The sequence below is a fragment of the Pteronotus mesoamericanus genome, unplaced genomic scaffold (assembly GCF_021234165.1).
Source record: "Pteronotus mesoamericanus isolate MK-2021 breed Mesoamerican mustached bat unplaced genomic scaffold, CSHL_Meso_final contig_123, whole genome shotgun sequence".
Lineage (NCBI taxonomy): Eukaryota > Metazoa > Chordata > Mammalia > Chiroptera > Mormoopidae > Pteronotus > Pteronotus mesoamericanus.
The window spans coordinates 3,032,939-3,053,212 of NW_026555049.1; the positions used below are offsets into that span (position 1 = coordinate 3,032,939).

The 20,274-nt window shown below is 57.5% G+C and overlaps 1 protein-coding gene across 1 annotated transcript in view; it reads left to right on the plus strand.

Annotated features, from left to right (window-relative positions):
- The window catches only part of GLB1L2 (galactosidase beta 1 like 2), a 41,221-nt gene extending 21,259 nt beyond the window's left edge, over positions 1-19,962 (plus strand). The window contains exons 7-20 of the mRNA XM_054587490.1: positions 1,399-1,491; positions 3,738-3,819; positions 9,031-9,101; positions 12,133-12,217; positions 13,476-13,613; positions 14,109-14,189; positions 14,593-14,699; positions 15,285-15,425; positions 15,725-15,796; positions 16,075-16,153; positions 18,209-18,296; positions 18,587-18,698; positions 19,163-19,279; positions 19,876-19,962. Coding sequence (XP_054443465.1) covers positions 1,399-1,491; positions 3,738-3,819; positions 9,031-9,101; positions 12,133-12,217; positions 13,476-13,613; positions 14,109-14,189; positions 14,593-14,699; positions 15,285-15,425; positions 15,725-15,796; positions 16,075-16,153; positions 18,209-18,296; positions 18,587-18,698; positions 19,163-19,279; positions 19,876-19,962 — 1,353 coding nt within the window. The remainder of the gene's footprint in view (positions 1-1,398; positions 1,492-3,737; positions 3,820-9,030; positions 9,102-12,132; positions 12,218-13,475; positions 13,614-14,108; positions 14,190-14,592; positions 14,700-15,284; positions 15,426-15,724; positions 15,797-16,074; positions 16,154-18,208; positions 18,297-18,586; positions 18,699-19,162; positions 19,280-19,875) is intronic.
- Positions 19,963-20,274: the final 312 nt, after the last annotated feature.

The window sequence follows — 20,274 nt, forward strand, 5'->3', positions numbered from 1 at the left end:
TAGCCTTTGAGTTTGCCCATTGTTGGTTCTGCTGGTTTGAATCTGACATTGAACTCCTATGGTGAATTTTTACGTTTAGATATTGTATTTTTTAGCTTTAGAATTTCTGTTTAGTTTTTTTTATTGTTTCTGTCTCATTATTAATATTCTCATTTTGTTCATATAGTTTTTTCCTGATTTCTTTGTCCATGATGTTCTCTAGCTCTTTGAGCATATTTATGACCGTTGTTTAAAAACTTTGGTCTGGCAAGTCCAGTGTGTGTGTTCTTTGAGGACAGCGGTGGGTCACACACGTGAAAACAACCAGGGGAAACAAGCAGGCTCAGGGATGCCTGGGGGCAGGGGTGTGAGATGGATGTGGTGGAACGTTTAAGGCCCCACGAAGAAGCTGGGGTGAGACTCTGGGACATGGAGACACGAAAAGCAGCTGGTGAAATAAACACGCTCACACACACCACACACATCCTGTCCACACAGGACAGATGCCCAGAATGTACTTGGGAAGATGTCAAGCCCTTATCCAGGCTGATCTCAAGGCTTAGGAGCCTGTTAAATAGTGAAGGTGTTCCCCTCAAATCTGCAAAAAGACTGGGAGCTGTGACTGTTTTTTCAAATACCTGATTTTCAACAGCAAAAAACACACATAAGACATACAAGAAACAGGGAAACATGGCTCATTCAAAGGAACAAAATGCAGTGGTACCTCAGTATTCGTCAGCTTCAGAACTCGTAAAACCCTGTACCCTGTTGCATTTTGACGAGAAAAAATGTTTCAGCACTCGGCGCTTGCTTGCCACTTGCTGGAAGGAATTCACAATGAGAACCGAGGTTCCACTGTAAATCTCTAGAAACAGTTTCTAAAGAAAGACACACACCTGAGGCCCAGGCTTTGCCAACATTCCCTGCTTCAGCTCCAAGTCCACTGGACAGCCCATGGATAGCCCACGGACAGCCCAGAGCATTGCAAACAAGTTCCATTTTGTTTCTTTGATCCTGAGGGAGGGGAATGGGAGTTGGGTTTTTTTTTTCTGACTGTGCCATGCTACACCGGGGAGGGGTAAGACAAGGGCAAGCAAAACATGCAATTACATACCATTTTGAATGTCTTTTCTTGGGCATTTCTTTGTTTGCTTAAAGATTTGGTTGGCTTCCAGGGCTCGTGCAGAGTGGCTTCAGCCAGTACAGAGTTGTCTCTGTGGTGCTTCCACAGGCGAATACGGTCCTGGAGCTGTCCACTCAGGGTCTCGCTGACCTCACTCTCAGTTCCATACCAAACCTTTTGGGACTTCTGCTTGCAAATGGGATGCTTTGCTGCTAACTGGTGATAAGTCTGGTTAAAGTGGGCCATACAGTTCCCAGTACAGACTCAGCTTCTGATTGCTTCTCGCGTTTCCCCAGTACAAGCACGGAGGCCCCATCATCGCTGTGCAGGTGGAGAATGAATATGGCTCCTATAACAAAGACCCTGACTACATGCCTTACATCAAGAAAGTAAGTATCGGCTTGCTGTGTCTCTTCCCAGTCCTCCCTCTGGAACGCACTGTGGGCTGCGGTTTCACAGCAGGACGAGTGCTTTTCTCCCATTAACGCCGCATCTCTCAGTGGCGCCTTTTATTAATGAGTAAACTTTCTCCATATGCTCATTTCCGGAGGGGAGTCCCTTATTTCCCCTTCACGGCGTGTGACGGGACAGCGGTGCATCCGTGGTGTTGCAGAGCCTGGGAGGAAAGGAATCAGCTTCCCTGAGTGGTGAGGGTTAGGAAAGTCCTCCTGGAGGGACGGCTCTTACTCCGGCATCTGAGGCTTCGCCCGCACATTGGCTTCGTCTGAGGATTTTAGAAAATCCCAGGGCCCAGGCCACATACCACACCAATTTAAGACCCTCCGTGTGGCACTCAGACATCTGATTTCAATGTGTGGGTGGGGTGGCGACCGACCGTTGATTTAATATATGGCTGCTCGGGGCAGGGAGGGGCTGGAGGAACGCTTGAAGGAGCTGGCTGACATTCACTTCTGGTGACTGCCCCTTAGTGGCTGAGACCTTGAAAAATGCCTTAATGTTTTTAAACCTCCATTCTCTCTCCTATGGATTGGGCTAATGAGGCTATTGGCCTGTCTGAACTGTGCTGTGTGTGAGGTCACATGACTCGGCACTGTTGTAGGCAGACAGTGGCCAGTAAAGAAGCCTTCGGTAGAATCACTGGCATTGGCTTTGGAGTCCTCAGGAGGCCTGGCCACAGTGTGAACTGAGGAAATGATAAGGGGCCTCCGAATCCATCGAATCAAGTCTGCTCTGGCTTCAGCGCTTGGTTTCCTGGACAGCGGCTCTTCTGCCATCCTAGGTGGATTCATTTTCCACCTGGAAACTACTTCAGTCCCTGCAAACAGGTAGACTGAGGCTCACGCACATCAGCCTGTAGGTTCTTGCTCCCTCTCCCCACCCTTCTGCACGTGCAGAATGCTCTTGGCATAGGGGTGCTCAGGGCGCAGTCGCTCAGTGCCCATGGAAGGTCATGGGTGCCTACGGAATGTCATGGGTGAAAGGCACAGCCATAGAAGGCAGCCATCCTCCATGTTTTCAGCCTCCCAGCCCCCGCAATACTGTATGTACATGGTGGTAACCTAAGCAAAGTTTGTGAGATACCAGTGAGTGACCGAATGGCCAGAGTTGTGAGGCAGTGGCTTTTCAGGGTTTTGATAAAAATCCCACCTCGCCTAATGGATTAAACTCCTGCGGCTTCTGTTGTCCTGAGCATAGGGCCCCTCTTCCCCTTCCTTACCAGGATCTGGGGTCAGACACGAGCTTTATGCATCTGTTGGGTTATCTTTCTACCTCCCTGTTTCCGGGAGAATTGGGTTGAAGTCAGCAGCCATGTATGGTATCTGCAGGGAAGTGACAGGCGGATCCCCCTGGCTGGGCTTCCTCATCCCCGACCGTCCACTGCCCAGGCCAGAGCGTTTGCCGGCAGACAGACTCTGGGTTCAGGTCTATCCTTGTTCATCAGCTCTGCACCTGTAACACCTTATCTAACTTCTTTGAGACTCTGCACTGTACCATCCAGAGGCTGATGGTGAAGACCATATGGGCCCGTCTGTGGAAGTACAGTGCTTAGAAGGCCTGGAGGACGGTAAAGGCTTCACAGTGTTAGCGGTTGTTTTGAGTAAAATATGGTTATTGTCCTTCAGCACAGAGTGTGTTCCTTCCACTTCTTCAGTAGATTTACAACCTCCAAGGAGCACGACCGTCCTACTGGGCGCGTGCAGTGCACCACGGGCACGTGACTGTGCTGTGGCAGTGACCAGGGCCCACCCTGCGGGGTGTGGGGAAGGGACAGGCCGCTTGCTTCCGGTGAGGGTGCAGCGGGGCGCGGGGGGAGTGGGCTGTCCCTGAGGCCCCGGCCCCCTCGTGGATCCCTGTGGTCTCTTGCTGGGTGGCAGTATGGCAACTGGCCTTCCTGAGCTGGACTCTGAGCGGTCCTGTCTAGGAACAGCACAGTGGCCAGACGGGGCACCTCGCCAGAGCCGGACAGCCCTGCCCCTGCCCAGCTGGACCTCCTGCAACGAGGGCTTTGTCGAACATGGTGCACACAGACGGGGTGGGTTTCTTTTTTCAGCAGAGAAATAAAGGCTCTGTTAGGATCTCTTCCCATTTCTCCCACTGCAGCGTCCTTCACAGCTGTGCCCCGGCGGGAGCTCTGGGGAATGATGGACTTTGACGACTCTCATTCCCCTCACAGGCCTTGGAGGACCGAGGGATTGTGGAGCTGCTCTTGACCTCAGACAACAAGGACGGCCTGAGCAAGGGGGTCGTCAACGGAGGTACTTGCGTGGGGGCGGGACAGCGCTCCCTGACGGCCCCACCACAGGGGACTTGCTCTGAGGCCCGCTCCCGCAGGGTGCCGGCCAGAAGCTCTGGGCCCGCAAGGACTCCATGCCGGAGGCGGACTTGCGGTGGCCGGCCCTGTAGTTGCTCTTCCTTCTCCACCCGCACTTACGCGGGCCGTGCTCTGCAGACGCAAGACCCAGGGAGTGTGGGCTGGGCGTCTGAGGCCTCCGAGCGTCTCCAAAGGGGCCGCGCAGATGAAGCGCTGGGCATGCTGGGAGCATGGCCTCCCCTAGTCCTGCTCGAATTATAGAGATGACTGGCCCTTCCGAGGGTCTGAGCAGCCCCACAGGGACAGCGAGTTGGCGGGCAGGGGGTGCTGTGGACAACCGCGTAGCGCGTCCCACCAGCCGTGCGCCCCTCCTGTTACTGCAGATGCGCGGGCTGCTCCCCGCTTGTGCATTGAGTCCTCCTCCTCTCCCGGCTCAAGGGCTTGCTCAGCAGCGCCCCCTTTGGCCGCTGGATCAGCAGCTTTCCTCTCTTGGATTATTTCCACTGCCGGACAAACATGTTGTGGTTTCTGTCTTCTACAGAAAAACCTCTTGACTAGTTCCCCTGCCCCCAGGCTCCCCTTTCAGCGGCCTTCCCATGCGCATGCTTACTGGCCCCTCATCACCGCCCGCCTCGCTCTTACACCCTGCGGAGCGCGTTCCGCCTCCCCACCTCACGGACGTGGCTCCTTCCAGTCCCGGCGGCCTCCACGTGGTTAATCTTTGTCGCCTCTGACCCGGCTGACTTTATTTGTGAACAACCGTCCTTCTCTCTCCCTCAAATCTGTCTTCTCATTTGGTGTCCAGGACACCATTTCCCCATTTTTCTCTGACCTCCGGGGCAGCTCCGTCTTGGTATTTGATCCTGGACCCTCTCCCTCCCTGGCCTCTAATGTTCACATTCTGGTGGCTTCGTCCTTGGAATGAACCCTCTATCTGGTGACATCCGGGGGTGCCATCAAGGTCACTGTAAACACCGCCTCCATGTTGTAACAAGGCCTTTCCTAAACTCCCTCCTCACCTCTGCCTCCTGGGCTTCCCGCCATCCCAGAGGAGGCTGCCAGTCTCAGGGGGACCGTCAGGGACCCGCACTTGCCTGTTTCCCCCCAGACCCCGCCCCTCCTGTTCTCAGGAAATTGCAGCTCCATTTCCCCCAATCGCACAGCCCCTAATCCTCATGGTCACTCCTGGCCCCTCTCCTTCCATATGCCGGACACACAGTCTCCAGCAAACCCTTTTTATCTTTATCTTCAAAATTCATCTGGGATTCAAACAAGTTCTACCACCTCAACTATGACCATTATTTCTCATCTCCCTTTTTCCTCCCTGTTGACTCCCTGACAACTTTCCCTCAGCACAGCAGCCTTTGAAAATGTCATTCAGGTCACCTCACCCCACCTGAACTCCAGGTGCTCCCTGACGCGCGCAGAGTGAAGCACAAACTCCGAGAGAGGCCTGGAAGGGCCTCCCACATGGCCTCTGCTTCCCGCCGGCCAGCTGTCTCCTGCTCACCCTGCTGCTCCCTGCTGGCCTCCCTCCCGGCTGCCCCTCGCACAGGCCTGACGCCCCAGCCTCCGCCACGTGTGCAGGGCTCAGGTGCTCTATGTCCTCCCACTGTCTTGGAGGTCACCTCGGAGCCAGCAGCCTGCGCGCACCATTCGGGATTGCAGCCCACCCTGGGGCTCTGCTCGGCTGCGTTGTGCCTTCAAACACTGGGAAGTTTCTCCATTTGATTGACCTGTTTCGGCACAGCAGGGAGCTGCACGGGGCCGGCTGCGTCTGTGCCTGGGAACCTAGTGCACGAGGATGTCCTGTCCACGCCAGGCCCCCCCACCCCCCGGCCCCTGGTGGGCTCCGGCTGCTGCACTGGTCTGGGTTGCAGCCCACATGTGCTTCGCTGTGGCTCTGCATGGCCCTGCACAGTCTTGAACACTTGAAGAAGAGACTCGCATCTCTGTAGCCCTAGGGCCAGCGCCCGGTGTGCAGTGGGCACTCGGGCTAACTGTTGGGGGAATGGGCGGGAGGAGGCCCTGGTTCCAGGAGGGGCGCGTTCTTCAAGCACCCAGGCCCTCTCTCCTGAGGAGGCCCAGCTGCCATTCCTGTTGTTCCCATGCGGTGGTGCTGTCTCCCCGTAGCTGCTGTCAAGGCCTCCAGCTCCCACTGTTCGGAGCTGGGCTGTGGGTGGTGGGTTGAGCTGCGGCCTGGGCAGGTAGCAGGGTGTTCAGTGGGCGCTCTGCAGAGGGAAGCCTGGGGGAGCTGGGGGCCGTCACCCCCCCACCGCACCGCTCAGGAGCACTGCCTGCTGCCTGCTGTTGCTGCCTGGAGTGACGTATTTTTCAATTAATTAAAAGTGGAATTATAAGTTACACATTCACAAGGTATACAAGTCAAATCTTAGAAAGGCTTATCAAGAAATACTGTGCCGCCTCCCTGCTCCCGCTCCCCAGAAATGACCATTTTGAACTCTTTCACCTTTCCTCTGGCATTTTCCTTGATGCTTCCAGATGATATACCTGTACAACTCCGCCTTTTTGGATAGAAAAGCCCACCCACTGACCCCGTGCTCCGCGGCTCTGGCTCTCTTGGCCGCCTCGCCTGCCCCGTGGAGCCCCCTCCCGGCTTCTTTTGACTTCGACAGGCCGGGCCCGGCTGGCAGGAAAGGTCCCCCGCAGGCTGGCAGCGTGCCCGATGGCCTGCGCCGTGTGTGAACTGACTTGCTTAGTGTGCTCAGTTGTCACTTTCAATGTAATTATCCCATTTATTTTTCTTTTCAATTCTCTTTTCTTTCTACCCTTTCCCCTTTTTCTTAAACGCTTTACCAAACACCTTCCACTCTTCTAACACGGGTGTTTCGCAAATGCCTGTACGTGTCAGACTCTGTGTCAAGCCTGATGACACGGCTGGTGACCTCGCTGTCCCCGACCTGCATGCGCCCCCTGCGTGGTCACCGAGGCTGGCCTGTGTCTCCTGCTGGACCCGTGTCCCAGGCTTTAATGGCATGACTGTGTTATCATCTCGCATCCACTGTTGCTGCCGAACAACAAGGACATTCTGGGTCCCAATCCCCTTATAGGCTCTGTTTTGCCCTTTCCTATTTCTGGGGAATTTTAGAATGTTCCCCGTGATCCTTGATATTCTGGATCTCACAGTGCTGTCCTTGCACATGAGACGTTTTGCTTTTTGTGGCACTGCTGTGGCCACTGGGATTGAAATGGGGATGGTCACCAATGTGGGACATTCAGTTGTTACATTTCTCATATGTGCCTTCCGCTCTTTTTTCTGATCTTTGGTCATTCCTGTTATCTGTGATTGGACTCTCATAGCGACTCTAAGTTGCGTATCTTTTTGCTTTTTTTATCTCTTTGCCCTTTTATTCTATTTTCTGGGTGACTTCCTCAGCTTTTAATCTTCCAGTCCTGTTACTTCCTGGATCCCATTTTTCTTGAGTATATTTCTTTTCCCATGGCATATTTTTTAAATGGGTATGCCTTTCTTCTTTCTCTCTGAAGATATTTTACCTTTTTTCTTTTCTTCTTCTTTTTTTAAAAATATCTACCTGTTCTCCAGCCTTCCATGCGAGGGCACTTACTCATTTGCCTGGCTCTTGACTGAGCAGTTTAAGGAAGAGGGGCTAACTAACCTGCCACTTGGGAAGTGAGTACCTAGAGAGGCTGGGGACAGGTGTGCTGCTCTGTGGGGTGACCTGGCCCGGGGACTGTCTCAAAGAGGCAAACCCAAGTGTCCCTGTTTGGAGGAGTTGCCTGTAGCTCCAGTAAATGTGTCCAGAGAAGACTCCTGTGGTGCGTTGCCACAGATACTCCGGGGGCAAGTGGGAGGAATGGAGGGCGCCCCCTGCAGACTGTCCGCGTTCGCCGGTCCTGCCTCTCCCCTACGCTAGGCTGTGCCTGGGCCCTCCCAGCCTAGAGCCGGCTGCCTGTGGGGACCGCCACTGGCGGGGACAGAGGCTGGAGGAGTGCTTGGGCAGGGACGGGGTGTCTGGCCCCGCGCCGGGCCTTGGCCACGAGGTGAAGTGCCTGTCGTGACCCCTGTTTTCCTAGGCCATTGACCAACCCTCTCCCCTTTCCAGTCTCCTGAGACTTCCTTGGAACCATCTCTGCTGTGTCTCCTCTCCAGCTCTTGCTCCTCACGGCCTCCTGCCTTTTCTTCCCTTTCTTTTTATTTGAGTGCAGGGTCAGGAGCGACAGGAATCGATGCGCTGTTCGGTTCGCTGTGCTAGTCCCGCTGTTGCGGGATTTCTGCCCGGTCAGCTTCAGACCGGCATCTGTCTTCAAGGAGCTCCCACTTTAGCTGCGGAGGGGCCTGATATAGGGTCTTACCCAGCGGGTATCTGGGGGACAGTGACATCGCGGGACAGTGGGTCAGTGTCACCTGGGCCTGTAGGTGTTCTGCCCTGATGCTCACCAGCTGTGAGACGTTCTGGCAATTACCCAACCTCAGGGGCCTCACCATTGTTTGTCCTTAATCCCTGGGAACCAGGGGCTCAGTCGGACAGGAAGGCCTGCAGGTGCCCCGCTGGCCAGGCCTTGCAGGACCGCTGGGCCTTAGGCCACGGCCGGTGCGAGTGAGGCCCACAGCTGGCGGAGAGAGTGGTCAGGGAGCCCCAGGGCCGTGTTTGGCCGCTGGGGTGGGCCCGGATCCACAGGCCACATGAAGCACACCTTTCTTTGGCATACCTTTCCTGGGTGGGGAGCCATTTAAAATATTGATTTAAATTAAAAAAAAAACAACAACACATTATTGGGTAGAATAAAAAATTAATCCTCCTCTAAGCAATAAAAGGGGAATCTTTATTTAAGTCATTACTCTGCACTAGATGCTTGAGGTGCAAAGGTTTAGGCTCTAGGCTTCTACAAAAGAGTCGTTAACAGAAACGCACACTCGGTTGTAAAAACTGCATCAATCAAGAGCACATGCTCAGTGGGTGACGGCTCCGCACGGCTGTGCTGGGCGGTGGAGCTGTCAAGATGAACAAGATAAATCTGACATCAGAGGAACTCAGCTCTAATTAGAGGTGGGAAACAATGTCAAGATTAGTTAATTTATTTTGCTGGTGAATTAAGAAAGGTCTGGGGGAATTCAGAAAGTCTTCTGGCTTTAAGACAATACTTAGTTTTCTTTTCTCCTTCCCGCCCACAGTGCTCGCCACCATCAACTTACAGTCGCAGCACGAGCTGCAGTTCCTGAGCGCCTTCCTCCTACGTGTCCAGGTAAGTCTGGCCCAGGGAAGCCGGCTGCCCGCTCGGCCTGCGGGTGGGGAACCTAAGGGAGAGTTAGGCCGAGCCTCTGCCGGGGAGCCTGCCGTCCTTTGGAGTGTCTGCGCTGGTCCTCAGTGACCCCACAGGGGCAGAGGGACTCTGGGCTCCCAGCCTTCGGCTCCCGGCCCTCCTTCCGCACTGCAGAGCCCGCCCTGTGCACCATGTAGCCATGCCCCTGGCGGGGGGGTGTGGAGGGGGTTGGGTTGCGGGGGTGCGGGGCCAGTGTGGACACTGCTCCGAGGTGTCACCCTGTGGGCCGATGCCTAGATGCGGGTTTCCTCCTCTTGAGAAAGGGGGCCACTCCTGGAGCTCAAGGCTTGGCGTGCTCACAGAGGCCTCTTGACGAGGATTTTGTTCATTGAACTAGGTCTGGACTGCTCAGGCTGGGCCTGGGCCTGGGTGGCGTGGAGGGGCGGGGGGGCACTTCCCTGCCCTGTACTGTACAAGTCTGACCTCAACCATAAGTTTCCTCTGGGCCCGGAGAGATTATGGGCGCCCACAGGCAGGAGGCCTGGTCCATTCCAGGTCCGGAGGAGAGAGGAGTTTCTGGATGCATCTCAACATCCATCAGACGGATGGGAATGTGCAGTTAAATTCTGTTCTGACTGATTTCTCTTTTCTCGAGTGTGTGTTTCTCTCCTGAGGGCTTAGCTGTGATGTGGCCATAGCAGCTGGGGCCCCATCTGTCACCACATGTTACTGAGGGTGTGACTGCCCCAAGCTGCCACCACGGTTGGACGAGTGCACGCCTCCTGGGCTGTCCACGTCCCTTGTGAATAGAAGCCACGTGGAGGTGCTGGGGCTGCTTTGCATCCCAGCTGTGTGTTTTTAGAGCAGAGGTAGGGACCTACGACACAGCCATGTGGAGTCCCACGGTGGTGTGAAGTCATGTAGGACGAGGGCCACCCGTGTGTATGACGCAGCTACTCCTGGCGTCTATGGGGACCAGCAGAAGGGGCGGGGAAGTTGCCCTGGAAGAGGTGGGGCAGGCAGACTCTGTGAGGCAGACCGGGGGAGGCGGCGGATGCCGTGGGCCCACCTCCAGCCCCACACCCCACCCGCCCTCCTCCTCCGCTCACGGGGTGCCCGCTCTGTCCTGGGGCAGGGCGCGGCCCATTCCAGTGCAGGGACTAGGATGGCAGGGCCTCTGGCTTCCCGGAGCTGCAGCCTGCCTGGGAAGAGATGTATCAAATAAACAGTCGCCCAGGAGCTAAGCAGGATTGTGCCTCCCCGACTTCTGTCCCAGGATGGCCCAGGGAGCCGCAGGCTGCCCGCCACACATGTGGTATACCCCGCTTCCAGGAAGCACCTAGAGGTTGCTTGAGGGTCCACGAGGCCCCGCGGGGAAAGCACCCAGGCAGCAGGGCTTCAGGTCGGCTCCTTCTTGGCTGTCCTTGGAGCGGCGGCCCCACCGGTAGCCCCGGGCCGGGCCACCCTGTTGACAGAGCGGCTCTGCTCACGGCCTTTCTGGCCGAGGTGCAGAGATGGGCGTTTCCCTCTAGGAAGGGAATGTGGCTGCTCCCTTGTTTTGGCTGAATGAGTGATCCAACAGTACAGGCCCCGCTCTGCTTCCCTGGGGGGCGCCGAGCAGCACCTCGCTGGCCCCTCACGCCCACGTTCAGTGATGGAGATGATGGAGGAGAACGTTCCCGAGCACTTCCTAACTGTCGGACACTGTGTGCCCCGCGCTCTCGCATTCCGTTTTCCCAGCGCCGTGGCCGCCGGCTGCCGTTGTCGCTGTCCCACAGTCGAGGAGACAAGCTTGCAGAGCGGACACGGATGCGCAGTAAGCGGCCGGTTAGGGCGCACACACAGCCAGAGTGAGCGCACGGCTCCAGCCAGACCCGCAGGGCGCACCACAGCGGCCGGGCCACTGGGGAACGCCCCGCCCCGGCCCCAGCACCCTCAAGTCAAAGAGTCCCCTCCTGGCCCCGGAGACCACTGACATGCGGGACTTAGAGGACACGTCTCCTTTCCAGTGACCTGAAGGCCCTACTGTATGTCCCCTTTTTGTGGAGGCAGACGATTGTAAAGAAAACCAAGCCACCAGTCTTGCTGAGGGGAAAAAAAAAATCATTGCCCTACTTTGACCTTTCCCCTGGCCTGGTGGGTACCATCTACTCAATGGCCCGTGTGTCCGCTGCACGGCCTTAGCTCAGGTTTTGTTGCTTCACACTCAGTTGCCTCTCAGTGTTTTGCTGTCACTAACAGAGAAGGTGTGTGATGAATGAGGAAGGCTCTCCTGTGGATCCCGAAATACCAGCAAATCCGTCCTTGCCCTCTGCTCACCCCTGACCCCCGCTCCCCCAGGAGCTGCTCTGGGGCTCCTGCAGACACGGCAGAGCAGAGCGGGGCCCTGGGAAGGAAGTCTGCGGCCTGGGCAAGCCTGTGCCGAAGCTGGCATCCCAGCCAGCCCACGGGGCCCGCCGCGGCCGCAGAGCCTGCCCTGCGGGGAGCCGCACCGCAGAGCCCTGCTCTTCAGCGCCCACTGTGTAAACTGCTACTGAAACTAAGCTGGACCTTGAAGAGGGGCCTGCCGAGCCGCCCTCTCTGCCAGCTAAAAGGAAGCAGCCGCAGAGGGTTCTGCATCCACAGGAAGCTGCTCGGAAGTGGTTACCCTGTCGACCATCCTTCCTGCCTGGGAGAGCATAGGCAGAGCTTGGCCCGATCCAGAAAACGAATCAATGTAGGAAAAGCCTCCCAAGGCAGATGCTGGACTCTGGTGAAGACCTGCCTTTGAGCAGACGCCGTGCTTTCTCACCAGCGCTGTGCGCAGCACGGCCCGCTGCAGGCTCCCCACCTGCCAGTGGAGGCTGCCCACAGTGGCTCGGCCGGCGCGGGTGCCTCCCTCCTCACCTGTGCTCTGCTTTCTGCGGCCTCCGAGGCCAGGGGAAGAGCTGGACAGGGGTGGCTTCCCCCTCCAGGAGGGGCTCCCTCTGTCTGCCTCCTCTGACCCTCTGCCTTCTCATTTTGTGGTGCCCAGAGGGATCAGCCCAAGATGGTGATGGAGTACTGGACGGGGTGGTTCGACTCCTGGGGAGGCCCGCACAACATCCTGGATTCTTCTGGTGAGCGCTCTGCGGCCTGTGTCCCACGTGCATGCTGCCCTGAGAAGCAGGGTGGAGTTCCATGTAACCTGCTAGCGGACTCTGGGGTTGTTTTGCATGTAATAGTCTGCTCTTGATACTCTAGGGTCATTTGTCCTGACATTTGAAGTGAACGATAGGACCTTTAACATTGATTTATAATGTTTTTGTAATTAGGTAAGTAACACATGCCTATTGCAAACATCCAGGAAGTACAGAAACTGTTGGAAGAAGAAATAAACTCTGAGAACCCAGAGAAAACGCTGGAGTACGCGCTGCCAGGCCGCTCTCCTGCACCTCTGCCTGCGGCCCCAGCGCGCTCGCAGGCGGAGGCGGGCACGTGCCGTCACGTCTGTCCTTTGTACAGGGCGGGCCGCCTGTGCCAGCGAAGGACGCAGAGGGACAGCATTCCTATACTGTTAGATATAAATTCCGTCACTGTTTTAAAGAAGGCACAGAAGCCCATGGTGTCCAGCTTCTAAATCAGCGTATTTACCCGATCTCTATGGAGGGACCCTTAGGTTGGCCCCCAGTGGTTTTTTGTTAATACCATTTCAGGGAGCATTCTTGAACATCCAGGTTTGAACACCTGGCATATTTTTCCCCATGAGAAGTTCCTAGCAATACAACTGATAGAGGAATGCAATTTCAATATATATTTAGTAAACTGCTTTCCAGAAAGATTGTAGTAATTCTTAACTCTCCATTATTAAAGAACAGCTCTTTCCCACACATTTGTCTACACTAAGTATTACAATCTAATATTTGCCAGTCAGATAGGTCATTGTTATTTTGCATTTCTTTGACCAATACTGTTTATACCTGCACATCACTTACTTTTCTCCTGCGACACCATCCTCTCATGCTACCGGCTCGTTCTCCAACGCGGACAGGACTGGGCAGGCCATCAGCACGGCCTCTCACACGAATCCTACCTTTCTGTGTCTTCCTAAGTGGGAGCCACGTTGAGAAACAGGCCGGGTGGAGGCAGAAGGCTGCCCGGGGCGGCAGGCTGTCCAAGCCGTGGGCCGTGGAGGCTGGGCTGCGGTTTTGAAACCAGCTGGAAGGCCCACATTCTGCAGCGGGGCTTCTGGAGGTTCCGCCTCCTCCTCTTGCGACTTGGGGTTTAGTGGAAGCTGAAGGGCGGCCACGGAGCTGGGCTTGAGGAGGGACCGGGGACTCAGGGCCCCTCTCAAACCCTGACTCACTCTGCGCACCCCTCACATGCCCCCTCCTGCAGATGTTCTAAAAACAGTGTGTGCCGTCCTCGATGCTGGCTCTTCCATCAACCTGTACATGTTCCACGGAGGCACCAACTTTGGCTTCATCAACGGCGCCATGCACTTTCATGAATACAAGTCTGACGTCACCAGCTATGGCAAGTATTCACCAGTTCCGACCCTCCCGGGAACACCCAGCGTCTGTGTGTCTGGATGTTTATGGAGGGTCCTCAGGGACAGCTCTGGCCCCTTGGGTGACCTTGGCCCCGAAGTGCCCGGGAAGGGGTTGGCTCTGGGGGACCGATGTGGCTGACGGGCCTGCGAGCCTCTGGACGTCGTCTGGGGGAGGCGAGAGCTGCTCGGGGGGCCGGGAGGGCCCTTAGCTGAGAGCAGCCTCTTCTTCCTGCCCCGGCCCTTCCCCCGACGGCTGGGAGGACGCCTGGAGTGTAGGTTGTGCTGTGGTCACAGGCAGTTTGGGTGGCATTCTATGATATTTAGCATTTCTAGTCTTTTCACTGATGTCCCATACCAAAGGCATTTTGCCTCCCACGTTGCTGGGAGGGGGACCATGTGGCCCGACCCCAGCTTCTGCCTTTCTGCTGCCACCGACACTGGGACATGGTGACCCGTGACAGTGCCCTGGTGTCTTGCAGACTATGACGCGGTGCTGACTGAAGCTGGGGATTACACAGCCAAGTACACCAAGCTCCGAGAATTGTTCGGCTCCATCTCAGGTACCTGGCGAACAGCAGACCTGGCACCAACGCTGGGCCCTCGCTTTTGCTCTGAGACGCCCTGTGGAGTCACCTCTTCAGTGTCCCCCTGGCCCCCAGGAGGTCTGGGTGCTGGAAGGCCTGAGGACAGGCCAGGCTGGAGGCCGTTTTCATTGTGGTTTGTGTCCTGCCAGGTCTGCCTTTTTGTAGGCGTTAAGACCTCTGAGGACTCGAGAAAGGCCCGCTGCTCCACCGGTGTTGCCTGCCCAGTGGCGGGGGGTGCGCCGGAGGGCGGCCTGTCTGCCTGCTGGCCCCAGGATTAGGGGCACCTTGGGCCGTGCGTGGGGGCCAGGGCTGGGGGCGCTGGAGGAGGCGGTGGCTGCTGGGCCCTTTTGGGATGGCCCCATTGTTGTCTGTGCTGCAGGTGGCCCTCTTCCTGCCCCGCCTGAGCTTCTCCCCAAGGCTGCATATGAGCCCCTGCGGCCAGCCCTTTACCTGTCGCTGTGGGATGCCCTGCAGTTCCTGGAGGAGGTGAGTGCCGTCCGCAGGGGAGCCCGTTCAGGAAGCCTCCCAACAGCGGTCGTGCAAGCAGGGAGGACCAGCTCGGGGTACCTTTGAGGCCTGCCCTCCGGCTTTAGGACTCAGAGCAAAGCCACCTACTCTGCTAGAGCGGGGAGTGGGAAAGGACAAAAGGCACCGGCAGAAGGACTGGGTGACGCAGTAGGGAGTCCGCTTCTGCAGCTGTGGTGGGTGCAGTGGAGGGTGCGGAGCTGGGGGGTCGGCCCACCTCCTCCGAGAAGCGGGCACATCTGTGGCAGATGCAGAGGACGTGGTGACCCCAAATGACGGCCACTGGGTGGCTGGGCTTCATCTGTTATTTCTGCATCTTCCTCTTTCACACTCCTCTTCTGTGCAACTCTGGGGAACCATGAGAAATCAAAATAGAGGCGTAAGAGGCCCCCGTCCTGCCAGGGCCCCCGCACTGCCCTGCAGGGCACTAGTCCCGGGCAGGGGGGTCTGCCTGCCACCCTGTGCTCCCGCAGCAGCATCGAGATGAGGTCGCCGCCTTCTCCTGCCTCGGCCCAGCCCTGGGCCTCCGGTCTTCTTTCCACACAGCCAACCAAGTCTGAGAAGCCCGTCAACATGGAGAACTTGCCGGTAAACAACGGAAGTGGCCAGTCCTTTGGGTACACTCTGTACGAGACAACCATTGACACATCTGGCGTCCTCAGTGGTCATGTGCGTGACCGGGGACAGGTAAGGGTGTCTCCCCTGAATTCCCATGGCCCTGCAGGGGTCAAGCCCTCCTCTTAACACTCACATGGGGAGCGATAGGCCCTCACTGCCCCGTGTGGTCCTTGTCAGCTACCACCCTGGGCACGTGTGTCCCCTCTGCCTGCCTGTCCCCTCCTCAGTGCACGGCGCGTGCATGCGCGCGCACACACACACACACACACACTCACTCTCTCTCTCTCTGCCCGCTTCCTTTGCTTAGCAGACTTTCTGCTTACTCCTCCCTCCTGTCGACCCAAGGGCACTTTCTGTCTGTCTGGCAGGTATTTGTGAACACAGTGTCTGTTGGATTTTTGGACTATAAAAGGAAGCAGATTGTTATCCCCTTGATCCAGGTTTGTTTCGTGGGGTGCTGCGCGGTGGCTGGCACCAGCCACTTCCTGAGCGGGTTTGGCGGGAGTCAAAGAGGAAGACCTAGAACACAGGAGGCTCCTCACCCAGAGTCGGGCATGGACAGTGGGGCAGAGCTTTGCTCTCTGACCAGCAGGGACGCTTTCAGAGCCACCCTTGGAGCCTGGGGAAGGACCGGAGTCCCACAGAAGCTCCAAGGTGGAGTGGGGGGCTGGGGGCCGGCTGCGCGGGCGGTCGTCATCGGCCGCTGTGCCCCCGGCAGGGCTACTCCATGCTGAGGATCCTGGTGGAGAACTGCGGGCGAGTCAACTACGGGGATGCTCTCGATGACCAGCGCAAAGGTGGGTCACAGAGCTGGGAGAGGAGCTGCTGACCCTCAGCCTGTCCCGAGCTGTCCTTTCTCCCTCCCAGCTCCTCAGGCCACAAGGCTGACTGCAGGGAGGCGGGTCAGGGAGACCCCCTGGAGAGAGGTGGGCCGTAGAGAACCAGTGCAGGGAGGGAGGCGGGCGTCAGGGAGGCCCCCTGGAGGGAGCTGGAAGGTGGTCACAAGGCCCCCCCGGGTCTGACCTCTTCCCTGTCAAGTGCTCCTGTGTGTGCCGCCCAAGGGCCTGTGGTGGGTGCCCAGTGAGCGTGGAGCCGGCCTCTCCTGATCGCCCCGGGCTTCCGTCTGCCCCAGCTGGGCACTGTCTGCTTGGTAGGTGGGGGCAGGGGGCGTGGATGCCAAGCAGGGCGATACCCAGAAATCCAGAATAGGGCATATGACTCCTACCGGTTTGGGCCCTCACCCTGAATTTCTTTTCTGGACCCCCTTGGAAAGCCACTGATGGTCTCATTTCTGGTGGGGAGGGGAACGCAGGGCACAGAGTAAACAAACCTCTGGGGGGCACACCCCCTGGGAATATTTGACCAATTCATTTTATTTTTCCTGGCTTTCTGAAGCTTCTCTGCTTAAATTTGCTTCTTCCTTCTTATCTGTTAAAATGTTGGTTTTTCACATACTGTATTTTGCCATGTATAATGCATACCCATGTTTTTGGCCCAAAGTTTCAGGAAAAATCTTTCCTTTTAATTTTTTCATTCAACGTCTTATTTATTTATATTTAGAAACAAAACTGCTTATCGTATTCCAGGGTATTATTTTGCATACGGATCTCATTATTGCTTTTTAGAGTTACACTTTTAACATATAAGCATGAATAAAAGAATTAAAAACATTTATATAGATACTGAATTAGTATTACCTTTGTATAATGTGCATCCTTATTTTTCCCTCAAAAATTTGGGCAAAAAAGTGTGCATTATACACAGCAAAACACAGGAAAGTTATGAAATAGGAACTCAGACCAACTGAGCCCTCCTGTGGCCGGGGACACTGGCGACTTCCTAGCCCCTCGCACGTGTCTGCTGAGACGAGGAAGCCCGGATGCGCCCACCTGCCCGGGCAGCCGCGTGGTGCGGCCGTCGGGGCCTCGAGGGTCCTGGGGATCAGTCCTTCCCGGGAGGGCCCTGGAGTAGCTTCCCTCACGCCCGGCTGACCGTCCTCCTTCCCCAGTCAGCCCCCCGCCATCGTCGCTGGGCCTCAGCGGCTCCCCACAGCGTCCCTCCGCAGGCTGGTCTTCACTGGCTGCGCGGGCGGGGACTGCCAGTCCGACTGTCCCAGTCTTGGCCGGCCCAGGCCCTGGGCTCCCTCTGTGGAGTCCCCGTCCTCTGCAGCAGGTCCGTGTGACGTCACACACCTCTGCTCCAGCAATGTGTGCGTCCCCCCGCCCTCCACCCCTGGACCTGCAGGCCCCAGGGAGCTGTTCCCGTTCCCCAGCCTCTCAATCCCCGCGCTGGCCGCTGGGCACCTCCATGGGCGAGTGGACCCCGGGGTTGCCCCAGGGCCAGTGGAGCTGGCCCCTCCCCAAGGCCCTAATTCTCCACCATTCAAGTGCGTGCAGTTCCCCGGGCCTGGGCAGCCATGTCACGCTGCTGTCTGTTCACAATGGAGATACTTAAAAAATATACCTTTAATCCTCCTAGTTTGTGTAGGAGATTTCTGACTGAGGGTGTAGGTCCATTTTGTGTGGGACCCCACCAAAAGTGACCTTGAAGCTGTACTGGAGTTCATCTCCCAGTACTGGAGTTCTCAGGCCCCCAAAGGCAGCTTCCCCTGAGAGAGGCCGGCGCGGTCCTTGCCCTCGGCGTGCTCTTCCCTGCGAATCCTGGGGCCTGGCACATCGGTATTACTCACTCTCATGCCCTTTGCGATTTGTGGGGATGGCTTTATGCCACCTGATGCACCCCTCAGGGAGTATAAACTTCAGGAGGGACCCTCACTTGAACTCGGGGATGCTCTGTGTGTGCTGACCCCTGGCCTGTGGCCTTGCTCAGGTTTCCTTGCCTCCTCCCCACAGGTGTAATTGGGGATATCTATCTGAATAATTCTCCCCTGAGAAACTTTAGAATCTACAGCCTGGACATGAAAAAGAACTTCTTCCAGAGGTGGGTGCCTGCTGAGGGCGGTGCCTGAACCCCTAGATCAGTTGCAGAGAGAGGCAGGGAGGCCCCGAGAGCGCTCCGGCCTCGCCCCTCCTCGCACGCGCCTGTGCAGACCGGGGCCCACAGTGCCGTGCCCGGGGAGGGGCCGGGCCGTGCTGGAGCCTGTGGGCTTCCACGGCACCACCTGCTGCTGGTTCTGTGCCCCGGCTGCCAGGCCTGCGTAGGTCGGCACAGGACGGGGCCCCGACTAGAGGAAGTGCCCTCCTCCCTCCTTGTCTCTGCTCTGTCCATAGGCTCAGCTCCAATGCGTGGAGCCCTCTCCCCGACGCACCTGTGTTCCCTGCTTTCTTCTTGGGTGCCTTGCCTGTCGACCTTCCCCCTTTGGACACCTTTATGAAGCTGGAGGTGTGTAGGCCCTCCCTGCCCAGGCTCCCGTCAGTCCTCAGAGCGCCCTGCCCGGGCCCTGAGGAGGGGCTTGCTCCCCACAAGGCTCTCCAAAGCCTTGCTGGAGCCCTCTCTATCACAAGGGCCTGGAGGGCCCCTGTCTGTGTGGTGCCCTCCCTCAAAGGGCCCCGGGGGCCCCCCGGAGCCAAGCGAGTGGGCTCAAAGCAGGAGCGTCACTGGGGATGCTGCTGAGGGTCCAGGCTCCGGCGTCCAGTCTGAGCTCGGTGCCCGGCTGGGAAGTCAGAGCTGCGGGGAAAGGGGACGGGGCTCCCGACCTGGCCAGCTCTGGGCTGTCGACCTGCCCGCTCCGCCGCTCTGTTGGAAGCGCGGAGAATGCACAGCGTGTGTGTGACTGTCGCTGCCGCCCGTGGGACTTCACATTGGCTGCCGCTGTGGCTCACTGGCACTCCCCGCTCTGCCAGCAGGGCTGGGAGAAGGGGGTCGCATTCATCAATGGCCAAAACCTCGGACGCTACTGGAACATCGGACCCCAGGAGACGCTCTACCTCCCAGGTGCCTGGTTGGACCAAGGCATCAACCAGGTGAGGCACAGGTAGCCCGACCCTCTTTCCCAGGACCCCCTTCTCATTCCCTCCCTCCCTGGTGGGGGAGGGAGGGGGCCCTGGTCACCGTCTGTGAAGCCTGGTTTGGGCAGCACAGGGGCAGGTGTTTTTGTTTCTTTTCCCCACCTCATCGAGTCTCCCTCCCTTTCTCTCCTGCTCTTCCTTCCTCATTCCACCACTCCCCTCCCCTTTCCCATCTCTCCATCCTTTACGTTTGCCTTCTCTGCCTCTTGCTCACCCTGTAAATGCTGTAAGTGAGCAGTGCTGAGAGAGCTGCTCAGCCCGGCTCTGGCGCGTGGCGCATCACTCCGTGGTTATGGCCTGAGGGGGGCATTAAACCCAGAGCACCCAGTGTCCCTGTTCTCCCCGAGGGCAGGTGCTGTGGCAGCGGTTGGTGGCATCGCGGCACTCCAGGGGTGTGACGAGGGGCAGAGGTTTTGACCAGTCCCTCCTGTGCTCCTCCTTGGTGCTGATGAGCTGTGGGTCCCCGTTCCCTCCAGCCTGGTTCCCAGCCCCTTCCCTCACGGCTCCCGACGAACCTCAACGCCGCGTGACCCCAGCCCTTCTCTCTCCAGGTCATTGTATTCGAGGAGAAGATGGCAGGCCCTGTGATCCAGTTCACTGACACGCCCCACCTGGGCAGGAATCAGTACCTTAACTGAGCGATGTGCCCAGGGCCTCGCAGTGGAGCGGGCAGAGCGGCCCTTCCTCACTGCGGCCCGGAGGCCTGGGGCGCTGTCCCTCACGCTCCCCCGGCAGAGCTTCCTCCTCCGGCCGCCCCAGGCTCCGTTGCTGCCCGCTGCTCCAGTGCAGGGCCCTAAACCCGACCGGACGGAAGGGGGGCGGGGGAGGGGCCCCTTCTTACCTGCGAGGGGTCCCCGTGGATGGCACCTTCCCTACTCCCGGCTCTTCCGGGAGATGACAGAGGGATGTCTGTCTGTGGTTAGACAGAGACTGTCCTGTCAGACCCTCAT